Below are 16854 nucleotides of genomic sequence, written 5' to 3'. Positions count from 1 at the left end.
CTTTTTTTAATTTTTTTGTTTTGTTTTGTTTTTTGAGACGGAGTCTCGCTCTGTCACCCAGGCTGGAGTGCAGTGGCGCAATCTTGGCTCACTGCAACCTCTGCCTCCTAGGCTCAAGCGATACACCAGCCTCAGCCTGCCAAGTAGGTGGGACTACAGGCACGCACCACCATGCCCGGCTAATTTTTGTATTTTTAGTAGAGATGGGGTTTCACCATATTGGCCAGGCCGGTCTTGAACTCCTGACCTTGTGATCCACCCGCCTCAGCCTCCCAAATTGCCTGGATTACAGGCATGAGCCACAGCGCCCAGCCCAAATTATTTTTTAATAGAGAGCTCATTCACTCCACATTTTTATAGAGTACCCACTTTCCATACTTATGGGATATACAAAAATACAAGGCTTAAGTCCCTTCCCTTAAGGAACAGGAAAAGCTATAAAAGTTTAAGTTACAAATCCTGTGAATCTAACAGTACCATATATAGAAGTTTACCTAGGCACATTGTAAATAGTGCTAGAATGTTAGTGGCAAGTCAGAACACAACTCACTGTAGAGCATGTCACACTACCTTAAATCCTCCTAACACAGGACAGAGCGGCACATGGGTCAAGCAGATTGATTTTTTTTCGGAGTCATTTCCACTTAATTTACCACTTAACTTTAATGCCAGATGCCTTCCCCTGCTTATTTCTACAGTCTTCATTCATCTGAAAGCAAATCACATGAATATTTGTAGTTGCATTCTTCTGCCTAATTTAATCATACTCAGATGAAGAAAATGGCATAATCTGGATCAGGAAGTCCACAGACGTATATTATTCAGCTAGTTCACTGGAATCAAATTATAAGGCCTGATTTATGGCTTCAATCTCTTTCAGAAATAGCACTTTTTTATAGGGGAAAATAAGACCACCTTATCTTACTGCATTATCACACTTAATATATTTTGTGACTGAGTGATTAAGAAAGGTAGTGAAGATTCTGATGTTCTTGAAATGTTCAAATCTTTTCAAATGCAAATTTGTAAACAATAGAAATGAAGGTTAAAGCAGAAGTATTTGCTACTAAATATGGGCTTAATATCTAAAGAAAGCAGTTGAAACATAGGTATTTTAGCGCTGTGTTCCATTACTGAAAATTATGTCAGAGATGTAATTTAGTTTTTGGTTTTCTTTTTTTTTTTTTGAGACCCAAGTCTTGCTCTGTTGCCCGGGCTGGAAGGCAGTGGCACAGTCTTGGCTCACTGCAGCCTCCGCCTCCCAGGTTCGAGTGATTCTCCTGCCTCAGCCTCCTGAGTAACTGGGACTACAGATGCACACCACACCCAGCTAATTTTTTATATTTTTAGTAGAGACGGGGTTTCACCGTGTTGGCCAGGCTGGTCTCAAAACTCCTGGCCTCAAGTGATCTGCCCACCTCGGCCTCCGAAAGTGCTGGATTTACAAGCATGAGCTGCCGCGCCCGACCTAATTTGGTTTTAATGTCCTAAATTCTACAAAATGCTAGCATTTTGAAATATAAAACTTACCTTTTAAAAATCACTCACTTATGGCTCTGGTGATGTGGCTTATGCCCAGCGCTTTGGGAGGCCAAAGGAGGAGCATTACTTAAGGCCAAGAGTTCACGACCAGTTTGAGCAACACAGTGAAACCCTATCTCTACAAAAAAATGTTTAAAAAGTTAACCAGGTGTGTTTGTGTGTGCTGTATCCCCAGCTCCTCTGGATGCTGTGAAGTGGGAAGATCCCTTGAGCCCAGAAGTTCAAGGGTGCATGAGCTGTGATTGTGCCACTGCACTCCATCCTGGGCAACAGAGCAAGATACTATCTTTTAAAAAAAATTTAAAAATTAAAAAGCACCCACTTTGCTGGGCACAGTGGCTCACGCCTGTAATCCCAGCACTTTGGGAGGCAAATCACGAGGTCAGGAGTTCGAGACCAGTCTGGCCAATGTAGTGAAACACCGTCTATACTAAAAATACACAAAAAATTAGCCGGGCAGGGGGGCATGCACCCGTAATCCCAGCTACTTGGGAGGCTGAGGCAGGAGAATCGCGTGAACCCAGGAGGCAGAGGTTGCAGTAAGCCAAGATCACACCACTGTACTCCAGCCTGGGCAACAGAACGAGACTCCATCTAAAAAAAAAAAAAAATTACACCCACTTTAACCATAAGCATAATATAAATAAATAAAAATACATTGCAGATGCTGTATTGTGTCTGTATTGTATTGGGTTATATCACTATATTTGTCTACTTGATAACATAGGGCTGGCTTTTTAAATATGCTAATTTAAGTGGTCTTGGGTTTTTTTTTGGTTTTTTTTTGTGACCACCGACCTTTTTAAATTTTACTGTTCTCTTTTTGGGAAGAAGAAATTAAAATTCTATATAAGACCATATAAGATTTACAAAACATACATTTAATACAGAAGTTTGTGAAAAGTAAACTCTTATTTATAATTTACCAATCATACAGATGTCTTCTAAAAATGCATAAGAGTAAAATCATGCGGTGATACTGTCTTTGGTTTCTTTTTTAGGATATTATGGGGATGGATTAAATGCCATTGTTGTGTTTGCTGTCTGTTTCATGCCTGAAAGTAGTCAACCTAACTATAGATACCTGATGGACAATCTCTTTAAGTAAGTATATATTTAACAAAAACATTTAGACAGAATTTTGAGCTAATTAGATCTACATCTTAAGAAACTTAACCTTTGTAAAAATTATAAATATCCCAGTTCTTTGGGAGACTGAGATGGGCAGATCACTTGAGTCCAGGAGTTGGAGACCAGCCTAGGCAACATGACAAAGCCCTTTGTCTACACAATCAAAAAATTAGCCAGGCATGGTAGTATGGGCCTGTAGCCCCACCTACTCAGGAGGCTGAGGTGGGAGTATCACCTGAGCCCATGAGGTCAAAGCTGCAGTGAACTGTGATTTTGCCACTGCACTCTAGCCTGAGTGACAGAGTAAGACCCTGTCTCAGAAAAATAAATATCCCGTATCTTTTCAAGTGCAAGTTTGTGAACAACAGAATGAAGGTTAAAGTAAAAGTATTTGTTACTAGATACAGGACTAGATGAGTCCTTATTCTTCGATATGATGAAACAATAGTTTTCCAATTCAAGAGAAAAATTGTCATTTTAAAACGGGGAAATATATCTCAGATTATTTGTTCCAACTTGGTTTTGTTTTGTTTTGAGTTGGAGTTTCATTCTGTCACCCAGGCTGGAGTGCAGTGGTACAACTACGGCTCCCTGCAGCCTTGGCCTCACGGGCTCAAGCCATCCTCCTACCTCAGTCTCCCTAGTGGCTAGGACTACAGGCACATGTCACCACATCCTGCTGACTTTGTAATTTTTGGTAGAGACAGGGTCTCACTGTGTTGCCAGGGTTGATCTCAAACTCCTGGGCTCAAGTAAGCCACCATGCCTTACCTGTCCCAACTGTTTTATTTTACATTTGCAGGCACATTAAGTGTAAAGAAGTGATTTTTCTCTCAAAATCATGTGGCTAAATTACATTTACCCCTAGAAGGCCAATATAACTGAGCCGAATCAGTTCTTTTTCCACAAGGTCATTCTATTTGTCAGGTTAGTGGTGTTTTTAAAAACCGTATTGTGGAAAGTTTCAAACATACACAGGGCTAAAGAGAAGTATATCAGATCTTCATGTATCAGTCACTTCAACAATTATCTATTTATACTTTGTTCCCACTTCTAACCCCCAGTATATAATTTTAAAGCAAATCCCAGAAGCAAATCATCTAGAAACATTTCAGTATACATCTCTAAAAAATAACTTTTTAAAATAATCATAATACAAGCTAATGCAGTTTGAGCATTTTCATTGTAGGAGAGAGGAGGGAATTGTATAATTGTATAATTTAGAGAACCTAGTTCAGTTATGCACAGTGATTTTTAAGGCTTAAACTTAATTTGTTTTTTACAGATATGTTATTGGCACTTTGGAGCTATTAGTAGCAGAAAACTACATGATAGTTTATTTAAATGGTGCAACAACTCGAAGAAAAATGCCCAGTCTGGGATGGCTCAGGAAATGTTATCAGCAAATTGATAGAAGGTAATACACATACAAGTTGAAAGCTAGTCTGATAAATTTTTATAATGGCTTTAGTAGATCAAACTTTGTTTTCTGTTGGCTTTTTTTTTTTTTTTTTTTTTTTTGAGACGGAGTTTCGCTCTTGTTGCCCAGGCTGGAGTGCAGTGGCACCATCTTGGTTCACTGCAACCTCTGCCTGCCAGGTTCAAGCGATTCTCCTGCCTCAGCCTCCCAAGTAGCTGGGATTACAGACATGCACCACCACGCCCAGCTAATTTTGTATTTTTAGTAGAGATGGGGTTTCTCCATGTTGGTCAGGCTGGTCTCGAACACCTGACCTCAGGTGATCCTCCTGCCTCGGCCTTCCAAAGTGCTGGGATTACAGGCATGAGCCACCACACCCGGCCTTCAGTTGCTATTTTAAAACACCATTTATTTTTTAAATTTTATTTATTAATTTCATGGCAGGTTTCTGTTTTCTAAAGATAGCATTTTAGAATATTGTGAGGGAAATCAATTTTGATTTTTCTATAAAGAATAACCTTAATTCTTCTAACTTACAAAGTAGCTCTATATTTCTCCTTATTTATAAGGAGAAATTGAACACTTTCTCCTTATTTATAAGGTGCAATTTTCTCCCCATTGAACACTTTCCTACTATTTACATCTTGGGAAAGGATGGAGAATGTAGTGTGTTTCCTATTTTATTACATTCTGAGGTTTGCCTAATTTATAGTGCTTAGGATGTTTTATGTTTTTGTTTTTGTTTTGTTTTGAGACAGGGTCTCACTCTGTCACCTAGGCTGGAGTGCAGTAGTGCAATCTCTGCTCACTGTAGCAGCGACCTTCCAGGCTCAGGTGATTCTCCCACCTCAGCCTCCCAGGTAGCTGGGACTACAGGCTTGTGCCACCACACCCAGCTAATTTTTGTATTTTTTGTGGAGACAGTGTTTCCGCATGTTGCCCAGGCTGGTTCTCGAACTCCTGGACTAATGCGATCCACCTGCCTCGACCTCCCAAAGTGCTAGGATTACAGGCATGAGACACAGTGCTCAGTCTTTATGTTTCTTAATGATGCTTGTTTAGTTGTAAAAGTCTTTCTTTGGAACAAGCTTTTGAAGCGTATTGTCTTGGGAGTTAGTCATTAGTACTTAATGGAAGGAATGTGATCTTCCAATTGGTTTGATCTTGCCATGGCTAATTTAAATCAAGTCTAAATTTGACATTGGCTAGCTCTTGTGATTATATATGTATCTCACTTTATGTGTGAAATATGCATAATACAATAAGTTTGTATTTAGTCATTTAAAAAGAAGAGCTCTAGGATAATACCTTTAATATTTAATCAAAACTTTAAATTCCTTGAGAATAGGAGTTAGATCTGATTTGTTTTTGTTCCTGTGGTCATCTTCTCCACTCACACTTCTCTGCCTGCACAGTGCTTTTCGTGATTTTGAAGAACTTAGCACCAATTTCTCCCTCGTCTTGGAAAATGAGGATAGTTTACTTTTACATTCAGGATGGCCTCTTTCCCTGGTTGACAGAGTCCTGAAGACAAGTGAATGTGTATGCTAGGAGACATTTAATAACAGGCTATACTATGGACATAAATTTGGCCAAATAAAGTAAAGTTCATTTCATAGCAGTAGGAGGGACCATCAGAATTCAAGAATCCTTTTTCTTTTCTACAGGGGTATCATACCTAAATGAAAACTCCTGGGTGAGATTTTTCAACTATTATTTTGTATAAAGTTGCACATATTTATTGATGTCTTGACTTTTAGCATTAGAATTTATAGAGATTTTTAATTTTCTTTGTGTATGTGTGTTTTTTTGTTTTGTTTTGTTTTTTTATTAACTCCAGGTTACGGAAAAATCTAAAATCCCTAATCATTGTACATCCTTCTTGGTTTATCAGAACACTTCTGGCTGTTACAAGACCATTTATTAGGTAATTTTTGAGAGCCATTGACTTTAATTTTATTTTAACTTTTTTTTCATTTATTTTTAGTTAACACATAATAACTATACATATTTATGGGATACAGAGCTATATTTTGATATGTGTATACATTGTATAATGATCAAACCAGGGTGATTAGCACATACATCACCTCAGACATTTATCATCTTTTTGTGTTTTGAACATTCAAAATGACATGAGTTTTTTAAAAAAAATTCTTACATTTGTATATAAGAAATTTTTGTATCTTGTAAACATTGTATCCATTGTATTTGTCAGAAATATGGAGGTAATTATTTTTATTTTCTTCCATAGCTCAAAATTCAGCCAAAAAATTAGATACGTCTTTAATTTGGCAGAACTAGCAGAGCTTGTCCCCATGGAATATGTTGGCATACCAGAATGCATAAAACAGTATGTTTTGTTTTATTTCCTTAATTGTATTGGATCTTAATATTTTGATGTGCAACGGATAATACTTTTCAATACTCATTCTTTATGTATTTTATAACTGTGTGTCTCTGTGTGTGTGTGTGTGTGTGTGTGTGTGTGTGTGTGTGTAACAAAGAAAAAGAGGAAGAAGCCATTTCCCACACCGTCCCCATAAGTTAGCATTTTCTTCAGGCTGTCAATTGAAGAACTAGGATAAATTATTTCTGGTTGTGATTCATGTTATACTTTTTAGACTGGTTATAATCTAAGAGATGATTTTTCTAATTGATCAGTACTAAAGAACGTTCTCCAGACTTGAACATGGTGCTCAACAAATTTGAGTAAACTCATCATGAATATTATTATTGAATAATTATATTGCTAAATAAATAAAAATATTTAAATCATTATAACCTTAATGTTTTCCAGTGACTGCAATTTTGTTCTGATTATCAGATTCACATTCTTCCATGTAACTTCTTGGACTTGATAGAAGGCTGTTAACATAAATACCTGAGTATTACAATGCATGTGGAAAAGTTTCTTTGTTCTGCTCACATGAGGTTTTACTCTATTTAATGTGTGAAAGTCAGATTTATTAAGTCAGTTTTTACTTTCTACATCATGTATTAAATATTTTTCGTTTTGCTGGAAAATGTAAATGGGTTTAAGTACCTTTTTTCAAGTTTTTATTCATTTTCATAACATGTATATTTACTGAAATAACTCTTCCCTACAAAGGTATGAAGAAGAAAAGTTTAAAAAGAAACAAAAAAGGTATATGCACACCTTGACTGGGTTGCATCTAGACTAGTCCATTGGCATTGCAGACTAACTCTTCCTTATTGGTTGGTTAGCTTGTAGACAAAGATAATAGCATTTGTAAATATAAACGTACCCAACTTCCAAATATAGGGTGAACCCAGAGTTCCTAAGGCTGAATATGACTTGGATTCACCCTGTTTTATTGCCATATGTGATGCCAATTAAGACTTAAAGACCACGGACCCTTCTCTGTCCTTCTTAGTCCAAGTACTAATGGTGAAACCACAGAAATTACTAAAAATGGTATTTGGAACACCAAATAAAAGACTTCAGTTGTTTCACCATTTTCTTTAAATGGCTAACTTGTGCTTTTGAAAGACTTTTTAAAAGCTATCCATTTATTTCCCTGGGGTTGATTATTATATTTGCAATGCATATATTCTTTGGCTAACCAACATTAATTTCCTTTTATGCTTAAATTAAATGGCTTGCTAACCAGTCAAATTCTACATGTGATAAAATACCTAAAATCTAAGTGTCCCATTTAACAGTTAAACACTCTGCTTTCTATTTTAAATTTAATTTTGAACACTTCTGCTTTGAGCATAACAAACTATTATCTATTGATACCTTGACATAGATGGTGAAAGAAGGCAAGGGTATAAAATACTTACAATTTTATATAATAATTTAGAAAAATGTAGAATTTGGATCTAGTTTGTTAGATCTTTAAAATATTGGCAATTAAATTAGCAAAACATAGTTTAATGCAATCTTAAGAGTTATGGTGAGAGATTTATATGCAATTATCTTGACCATTCTAAGGAGCCAACTGTAACTAACTGGAACATTCTTAACTTTGAACACATTTTGTTTCTGTTGATGAGTGAGATTTCAGTAGGCCTTATGATAGAATCAGTTTTACACTTCTATATGACACTTCACAGTTTAACCAACACTTTAACATAAATGTAGACAGTGATTTTAGATCATGCTGATTTCTCATTCCTTTCTAGGCATTACTGTGCATCCGACAGACACGTGACTGAAATTAAAAATATGATTTGTAATTGTAGAATATTTTGAAGCCAGCCGCTTCATAGATTTCACAGTGAATTGCCTTTGTTGATAAAATGTGCTGTATTAAGCCTTTTTTAAAAAAAGTTTTTAATACTGTAAAGTAATTTAGACATCAGAAAAAAATATGGAATTTGTACTTTAAATGTATTGTTTGAAACCGGTCACTATTTTATCTTGAGTTTTTTTTTACTTGTGTTTAACCATAAATACAATTATTACATGTATCTTTCAAAAACTTTGTGGTTTCTGTAGGTTTTTTAGTCTTAAAAAATAATAAATTTTTGTCAATCTGAAAAGGATAAAATTTAATTTTTAAATTAAATTTAGATAGGCATGTTTTGTTTTGAGACAGAGTTTTGCTCTTGTCACCCAGGTGGGAGTGCAATGGCCCAATCTCAGCTAACTGCAATCTCTGCCTCCTGGGTTCAAGCGATTCTCCTGCCTCAGCCTCCCAAGTAGCTGGGATTACAGCCTCCCACCACCACGCCTGAGTAATTTTTGCATTTTTAGTAGAGACCAGGTTTCACTGTGTTGGCCAGGATGGTCTCGAACTCCTGATCTCAGGTGATCTGCCCACCTTGGCCTCCCAAAGTGCTGGGATTACAGGCGTCAGCCACCACACCCAGCCTAAACCAAACTTTACAGAGGCTAGGTACAAGGGAGCTTATTTAAGGTGACAACTCCATGATATGATAAGTACTGGTGCTAAGGAAAATACGAAACTATGAGTCCCTATGGCAGGTTTTTGGGGAGCAGGGGAAGAAGGGGTAAAACCATTTTCTTGAAGGGCTTGTGGGGAAGAAGGTTGAAGAAATGTTGACAACAGTGAGATCCAATGTCCCCAGTGATAGAAAAAGGACAGCAGTTTTAAATGTTTCTTTCAAACAACTGGATGCAAGTGTGGCCATGCAGATACAGATTGTTAAAATGTTTCAGGGGAGTTTAAAAATAATTATGAAATTAGTTGGTAAGGAAATTTCAGATGTTAAGAGGATTTGATATATTTTGCATGCCTTATCAGAAATATGTACATTCCAAATTTTTTATAACAATATTTAAAATATTTTAAAATGTTACTTTGGCTTTACCACAGACCAGGGCTTTTAGGTCTGTTTTACTAATATTCAGGTGGACATAGTAATGGGTGATAAGAATAAAAACATATGAAAAATATTTTTCTATATCTAATACCAGATTGTTTTAAAGGTCCCTGCATCAGTTATTCAGACCACTACAAATGTAATAGTAATAGACTGTTTGTTATCTTTGAAAGGTTGTAATTATTATGTGGTAATTTATGTAATCCTTCTAATCCCCACATGTCTAAATTTTGATATGACTGATGTCCAACCCACCACTAAATAAATAAGTTTTTTGATGGGTTTTTGTTTTGTTTTGTTTTGTTTTTTTGAGACAAGGTCTTCTCTGTCACCCAGGCTGGAGTGCAGTGGTGCAGTCTCGGCTCACTGCTGCCTCCGTCTCCAGGGCTCAAGCAGTCCTTCCGAGTAGCTGGGACTACAGGTGCACGCTGCCACACCTGGCTAATTTTTATTTTTTGTAGAGACAGAGTTTTGCCATGTTGCCCAGGCTGGTCTCGAACTCCTGGTCAAGTAGTCTGCCCGCCTCGGCCTTCCAAAGTGCTGGGATTACAGGTGTGAGCCACTGTGCCCAGCCAATAATTAATTTATATTTAGATATTTTTGAATGTTAAATTCTTAAGGCTTCATACTGTCAAAACAAATTTAAGGCATTCACAGACTGGACTGTGTACCAGTAAGTTTTGGAGAATAATTACGGGTTCTATAAGGATGCATTTTTTTATCACTGGATTTTAAAATATTGATTGATCAATTGGTGGCGTTTGTGGCACTTTCATATTTTAGTTAACAGAATCATTTTTGAGGGAGTTGTTTTTCCTGCCAGTTTCTTACCACCTGGATCCTCACCACAGCCAAGTTACCGGTCAAGATTTTAATATGCCATGTAACTTGAACTTCTAAGAAAGTTTATATGCATTTGTATGTAAAGTATTTTATAATCTTTAAAGAAACAACAGTCACATTTCTTGCCAGAGTCCCCCTGCCTTTAAAAATTCTCTTTTCTGGTTGGGGAAATGATGTCTGGTAACTGTTTTTACTACGTCTGCTTCTTTGCAAAGCTTCGTCTTTAACAGAGTAATATTCTATGCTAAAATAGTCATTATTTTTAGAAAGAAAATTGTTCAGCTGCTGGTTTCTCATTATATATATTCTTCATTAAACAGAGTTGATCAAGAGCTTAATGGAAAACAAGATGAACCGAAAAGTGAACAGTAAGTTTGGCACCTAGTCCAAACAAGACTGAAGAATGTGCTGATGGAGCAGTGCTGTTTTTGCATTCATAATGCATTTATTGGCCCATATTTTTATGTAACCTGTTACAAAACCGACTTGACTTTTTCATAATGGACTTTTGTATTATACAAGGGACTGTTCACTGCTGTATTGGTTTGCAAATCTCTTGAATTTAGCTCTTTAATAGCTAACTGTATTATTATTTTATATTTTGTATTGCTAAATAGCAGAGAACTACACTATATAAAGCAGTTTTTGCATTTGTTTATTGAATGATGCATCTTCCGTGAAATATTTATATGCATAAATGGCAAGGGAAAGAAATAATATATATTTTTATGTTATTGAGCAATATTTTTTAATGTGTACCTGTCTTATGGAAGAAATATGCAGGTAAATAAGACCATGATTTTGTAAAGTGCATATTAGAATTTTTGTTTTTGTAAATTGTTAAATACATTTCCTGGGTAACTTAGAAAATTAAGTTTCTCATAAGGCAACAGATGGATTCTCATGAATTGAATACCCAAAGATCATGTATATAATCGAAGTGTATTAGTACCATCCCAAGATTTTTTTCTTATTTAACATATATTGTTTCATAATTCAGCAAGTACAAATGCAAGTGCATTGCACACTTTTTCCTTTTTAAACTTAAAGACAAGTCAAAAAGCCATTTTTAGAACTAGAGGATTTAAGAGGCTAGGAATTGGGGTTTGTGTATATGTATATATGGGACATTTTATCTTCTGGCCCAAAGTCAGAACTTTATAAAAATCTTGAGTTTGTTCACTAATGTGAAATAAGCTATGTGTCCAGGGTATTGCTCCCCTGAGTGTGTGTGAGTGCTGAGTAGTACTGCAGAGAATGTGATGAGTTATTCACTGTCACAACTTTTTCTATAGAAAACAAGGGCTGCTTTTTAAACTGCTCTCACTATGGGCACTTTACCAAAATACTTCCATATCAATTATTTGAACTCAGTAGTTGTTTGACCTAGTTAGATCTGGTGTTTATTCAAGTTTCTATGAAATCATGTTTGACAATACTGTAAATTAGGTTAATTTTGTAAGTCTGAGAGAGCATCATTATATTGTGCTGTTTTGGATAACACATTTGTTACAAGCATTTAAACTGTTTCATTTGGTAAGTACCTTTACATTGAAATAAATTGTGTTTGTGCCTCCAAACAGAAAGTTTAATTACCGACAAAATTATTTCTAAAACAACAGATTGATCTAATACTGTGTCATATACTTGAAAGACTCATATACAGCTGATAAACATAATACCTGCCAAATTTGAAGGTCATGGCTACTCTTCAACCCTTCCTGTAAGGTATTTTGCAAAACAGTGGTCTAGGGTAGCAAAATTGAAGTGGATGTGAGCTAACTTTTTAGGATTTATTCTATCCTAGATTGAACACACATGTGGCTGTTACCATTCTCATGTACTTATAAGCCTTCTGTTACAAAAGGGAACTTTCCTATACTTTTTGTCCTCCTCAGTCCTAAACTTGGCATGCTAACTTAAAACCAGTTCTAAGAGAGAGATGCTGGAGGATTCCCAGGATGAAACATTCCTCAGCAGCCTCCTGACTTAACCTGGATCCAGCAGCTCTTGGCAGATCCTGAACTAATGTCATTACAGTGAATTGAGCCAAAACCATTATTGCTTGCTCACATCTTAGGAACACTTTTTGTTGAAGAAGCAAACTAACAATAACAAGTTAGGCATTCCTTCTGAATTTACCATATGAGGATTATGTATAAACAATTGTATTGAATTTGTCATTAGATTCTTTATTGGTAGACGATTTAACGTAGTCTTTCATCTATACATCTTTACGTTGCTCAGTATGGGCTGAGGTTTTTAATAGGTGGTTTTCTACCACATTAAGTACTTGGTTCTTCAGTTTAAAAAATACGAAGAATAACTTCAACTCTTTTTTGCGTTATTTTGATTTTTGATTTTGCAGTCATTGCTCCTAACGGTAGATAAGTGTTGCAAAAGTGATGTTTTTCTGAGTTTTTTTTTCAAAAAGTAGAAGACTGTTCTGTTAACCATTAAAATTCAGAGACAACAGTGATAACACCTGGGATATAATGAAAATGAGGTGCTGTGAATCAGTAAACTAAAGGGATACCTGCTTTAACCTACACCTGAATGGAATCTGGTATAGAGATGTACCCACAATAAATGTTTTATAAGATTCAAAATCATAACTAGTAGGTTAGAGAAAGAGCACTTACTAAGTCTGTTGTTTCTAATCTATAGCTATGCAACATTTTCCCATATTATTCCATTTTAATTTCCCATTACTGGCCGGGCGCGGTGGCTCAAGCCTGTAATCCCAGCACTTTGGGAGGCCGAGATGGGCGGATCATGAGGTCAGGAGATCGAGACCATCCTGGCTAACACGGTGAAACCCCGTCTGTACTAAGAAATACAAAAAACTAGCCGGGCGAGGTGGCGGCGCCTGTGGTCCCAGCTACTCGGAAGGCTGAGGCCGGAGAATGGCGTGAACCCGGGAGGCGGAGCTTGCAGTGAGCTGAGATCCGGCCACTGCACTCCAGCCTGGGCGACAGAGCGAGACTCCGTCTCAAAAATAAATAAATAAATAAATAAATAAATAAATAAAATTCCCATTACTGACTGAGGTGAAAGTATATGTGATTGTACTTTTTATCTTTCTGTTGGGATCGTGGATCTCATTTAACTGGCTTATTTTGATGCTTCTGTCACTAGGCTCTAAGTGCCCCTTTTTTAGTCAGAAGTTTTTCATGTGAAATAATTTGATTCTGTGTTCTGCTTGATCATACTCTTAAGCACCAAGGGAAGATGTTCTGTTCACCCCACAATTTAAGCTTAACAGTCTAACTCGGAGGGAGATATGCAGAAATATGATTTTAAGTAGGGTCTAGCAGAGTCATTGGAAAGTGATAAAACTAGGAAGTAAGAGAAAGCAAACCTTTATAAAGGGATAAAGACATAGCTGTCACCTAATATGCCACTGTATGTGTGTCCTTTTTTTTTTTTTTTTTTTTTTGAGACAGAGTCTCCATCACCCAATCTGGAGTGCAGTGGCACGATCTTGGCTCACTGCAACCTCTGCCTCCTGGGTTCAAGCATTTCTCCTGCCTTAGCCTCCTGAGTAGCTGGGATTACAGGCACACGCCACCATGCCTGGCTCATTTTTGTATTTTTAGTAGAGACGGGGTTTCACCATGCTAGGCTGGTCTTGAACTCCTGACCTCGCTATCTGCCTGCCTCAGCCTCCCAAATGCTGGGATTACAGGTGTGAGCCACCGCGCCTGGCCACGTGTGTCCTTTTCATATTTCACTCTTGCTGAACATTGATTTACTCTTCCAGAATGGACATCACTAGTAAGTGCACTGAATACTGAAATATGCTAATTGGCAAGCATATATCTGTAGCTAGAATTTTTTCAACCATAATTCCAGAATTTAAAAAGGTAAGAGATCTGCTTTTTGATAGAGGCCTTTTAAAAAGACTGTATAACTTTTCTATTTGGCCGTTTATGTGAATGCTCAGGGAATTTGGAAATGTGTTTTATACAGAAGTGGCTTTTTATATTTCTTAAAGTGATAAATTAGCATTAGGACATACCAGATAGAACAGGCCAGTTTCCTGATGAGGTTGGTAGAGATGTGACAGTAGGTTCATCCTCCTTTTCCCATGTTATATGCAGAGAAGTGTTAAACTTGCTCAAGCAAACGGGAGTAGGAGATAAGCTGAAAATAGAGATTGCTACACCATTCTATTTTGTTTTCATGCCTGTTTTTTTCTCTAATCCTGTATGGACATTTGAGAAATGGACCACAAATCTGAGCGGGATAGAGTAAAAGGTATTAATGTATGTACTTACAAGTTAGGCCTATTTTGCTGTTAAAGAGTCTGTCTTGTCATAGGTCATAGGAAGTGTGTAGTTTGAGTTGCTGGGAGAAAGAGTCAAGAACTTAGACTTGAATGGGAAGGCCAACTGGTGACGGAAGTGGGGTATTATCTACTCAATGTTCTAAGCTAATACAAAAGAATTACCTGGCAAGCATCCCCCTCTGCCCTTCTTGAGATTCTGAATGAATTTAGAATCAGATCAGTGGCGAGACCCAGTTATGTAACTTTCCTTTGAAGTTCTAAATGATAATTGAAATTAAAGTAGTATGGCATGTTTAACAGTAAGGAGTGACGATAAAATTTAAATATAACAGTATGTTGCAACAATTTATAGTAGACCTACTTATGTTTTGAGAACTAAGTAAAATGCTTTGAAAAGTTCACATAAAGCACTTAAGCACCAAATGAAAATGATTTTGTGCTTTCAAATTAATGATATTAGGCTTGTAGGATGTCTTAGAATAAAATATGATTCTAAGACATCCTACAAGAAGTGAAAACATTTGCATTTTGAAATTTGTACGCAGTTTGGCTAAGGAGGAACTTGGAAATTTTTATGCAGTTTGGCGAAGGAGGAACTTGGAAAATTCATCAGCTTCTACACAGCACTTTTTGTATGTGGACTTTGTAAAGTTTAATGTCCCTTTAACAGTTGCTTGTTTATTTGTGTAAACCTAACTAGTAAATATTGATGGTGTTCAGGGCCACTGACTTGCACAGCCCTTGGAGCACTATTCGCACAGAACACAACTCAGAGTTTGTTAAGACCTTAACGCACTTTGATATCTATTTCAAAAATACTTTTGTTACCACAAGTTCATTGCTGTCATTTAGACAAAATTAATGTACTGTGATGTTTTCCTACTCTTAGGATGATGTTGCCCAGCCTAGTACTGTCATTTTACATTGTGAGAAATTCAGTTCTGATGTCTGTGTGTGCAAGATATTAATGTGGTCCCTGTAAGAAATACTATAGTTGGTCATGATTTTCTAAGGAGATGTAATATTTTCTTTGACCTGTTAGGAATATAACTTGTGTCTTGATTTGTTGCACATCATATTTTTTGCAACATTAATGAATTTAAATAAATTAATTGGAACGTTCGTCTTTGTCTTTTTATCACATTTTTCTTTCATTATGCTACTAAATTTTTGCTGTGAATTATCCTATAAACCTCTTAAACAATTTCAGACCTCTACACTTGGTTCCCTTTCTGTAGTCTGAGTGCTTCTATTCTTTGGGGATTAGAGAGTTCAGCCTGCTTTATTTATTTATTTATTTATTTATTTATTTATTTTTTTTGAGACGGAGTCTCGCTCTGTCACCCAGGCTGGAGTGCAGTGGCGCCATCTTGGCTCACTGCAAGCTCCGCCTCCCAAGTTCACCCCATTCTCCTGCCTCAGCCTCCCGCTTAGCTAGGACTACAGGCGCCCGCGACCACGCCCAGCTAACTTGCTGTATTTTTTTTAGTAGAGACGGGTTTCACCGTGTTAGCCAGGATGGTCTCCATCTCCTGACCTCATGATCTGTCCGCCTCGGCCCCCCAAAAGTGCAGAAATTACAGGCGTGAGCCACCGCGCCTGGCCCAGCCTGTTTTATTTTAATATAAAAACAATAGTGAAACTGTGTTTCATAGTTGAGAATTTTTTTAAATTAATGGAGAAGCCAAGGATGAAACCATGAGTGGCTTAAAATGAAAACATGGCTTAAATAAGAACTTGTTTAGGTCATAGACCTGCTGAGAGGTTCCAGCTGATAACACTGGTAAATGTTTTCTGGGGTTTTTTTTTTTTTTGCATGTACTCTAATCACCATTCAGCTATTTTGTAGGATAAACTGCTCTACACATTACTGCTGCATTTAAGCCAGTGTACCATGCACACTGACACCTAATTTGTGATTTTGCAAACTCGAAATTCATATTGAAGTATTTCTCTTGCATATTAGATGCAAATGTTAAATATAACTTCTCCCAAATTATTTATGAACCAGTCACAGACTAAAAGCTTTGCCTGACTAAATGGATTGCAGCCCTGTTTCGAGGGGTAAAGAAGATGCCCTGCTATAATTTTTTTTTTTTTTTTTTTTTTTTTGAGACGGAGTTTCGCTCTCGTTTCCCTGGAGTGCAGTGGCGCGATCTCAGCTGATTGCAACCTCCACTTCCCAGGTACAAGCGATTCTCCTGTCTCAGCCTCCCAAGTAGCTCGGATTACAGGCATGCGCCACCACGCCCGGATAATTTTTTTGTATTTAGTAGAGGGGGGTGTTTCACCATGTTAGGCTGGTCGCGAA

The 16854-nt window shown here is 37.0% G+C and overlaps 1 protein-coding gene across 1 annotated transcript in view; it reads left to right on the top strand.

The window, feature by feature from the left end:
* BNIP2 (BCL2 interacting protein 2) overlaps window positions 1-11834 on the top strand; it is a 1133240-nt gene extending 1121406 nt beyond the window's left edge. Inside the window, exons 7-12 of the mRNA XM_050797284.1 lie at window positions 2544-2646; window positions 3959-4090; window positions 5934-6020; window positions 6348-6446; window positions 7206-7241; window positions 10573-11834. Of these exons, the coding sequence (XP_050653241.1) occupies window positions 2544-2646; window positions 3959-4090; window positions 5934-6020; window positions 6348-6446; window positions 7206-7241; window positions 10573-10624 (509 nt within the window). The 3' untranslated portion in view covers window positions 10625-11834. The remainder of the gene's footprint in view (window positions 1-2543; window positions 2647-3958; window positions 4091-5933; window positions 6021-6347; window positions 6447-7205; window positions 7242-10572) is intronic.
* Window positions 11835-16854: the final 5020 nt, after the last annotated feature.

Source organism: Macaca thibetana, chromosome 7 (assembly GCF_024542745.1).
Source record: "Macaca thibetana thibetana isolate TM-01 chromosome 7, ASM2454274v1, whole genome shotgun sequence".
Classification (NCBI taxonomy): Eukaryota; Metazoa; Chordata; class Mammalia; order Primates; family Cercopithecidae; genus Macaca; species Macaca thibetana.
This window is presented reverse-complemented; position numbering and strand designations above follow the sequence as displayed.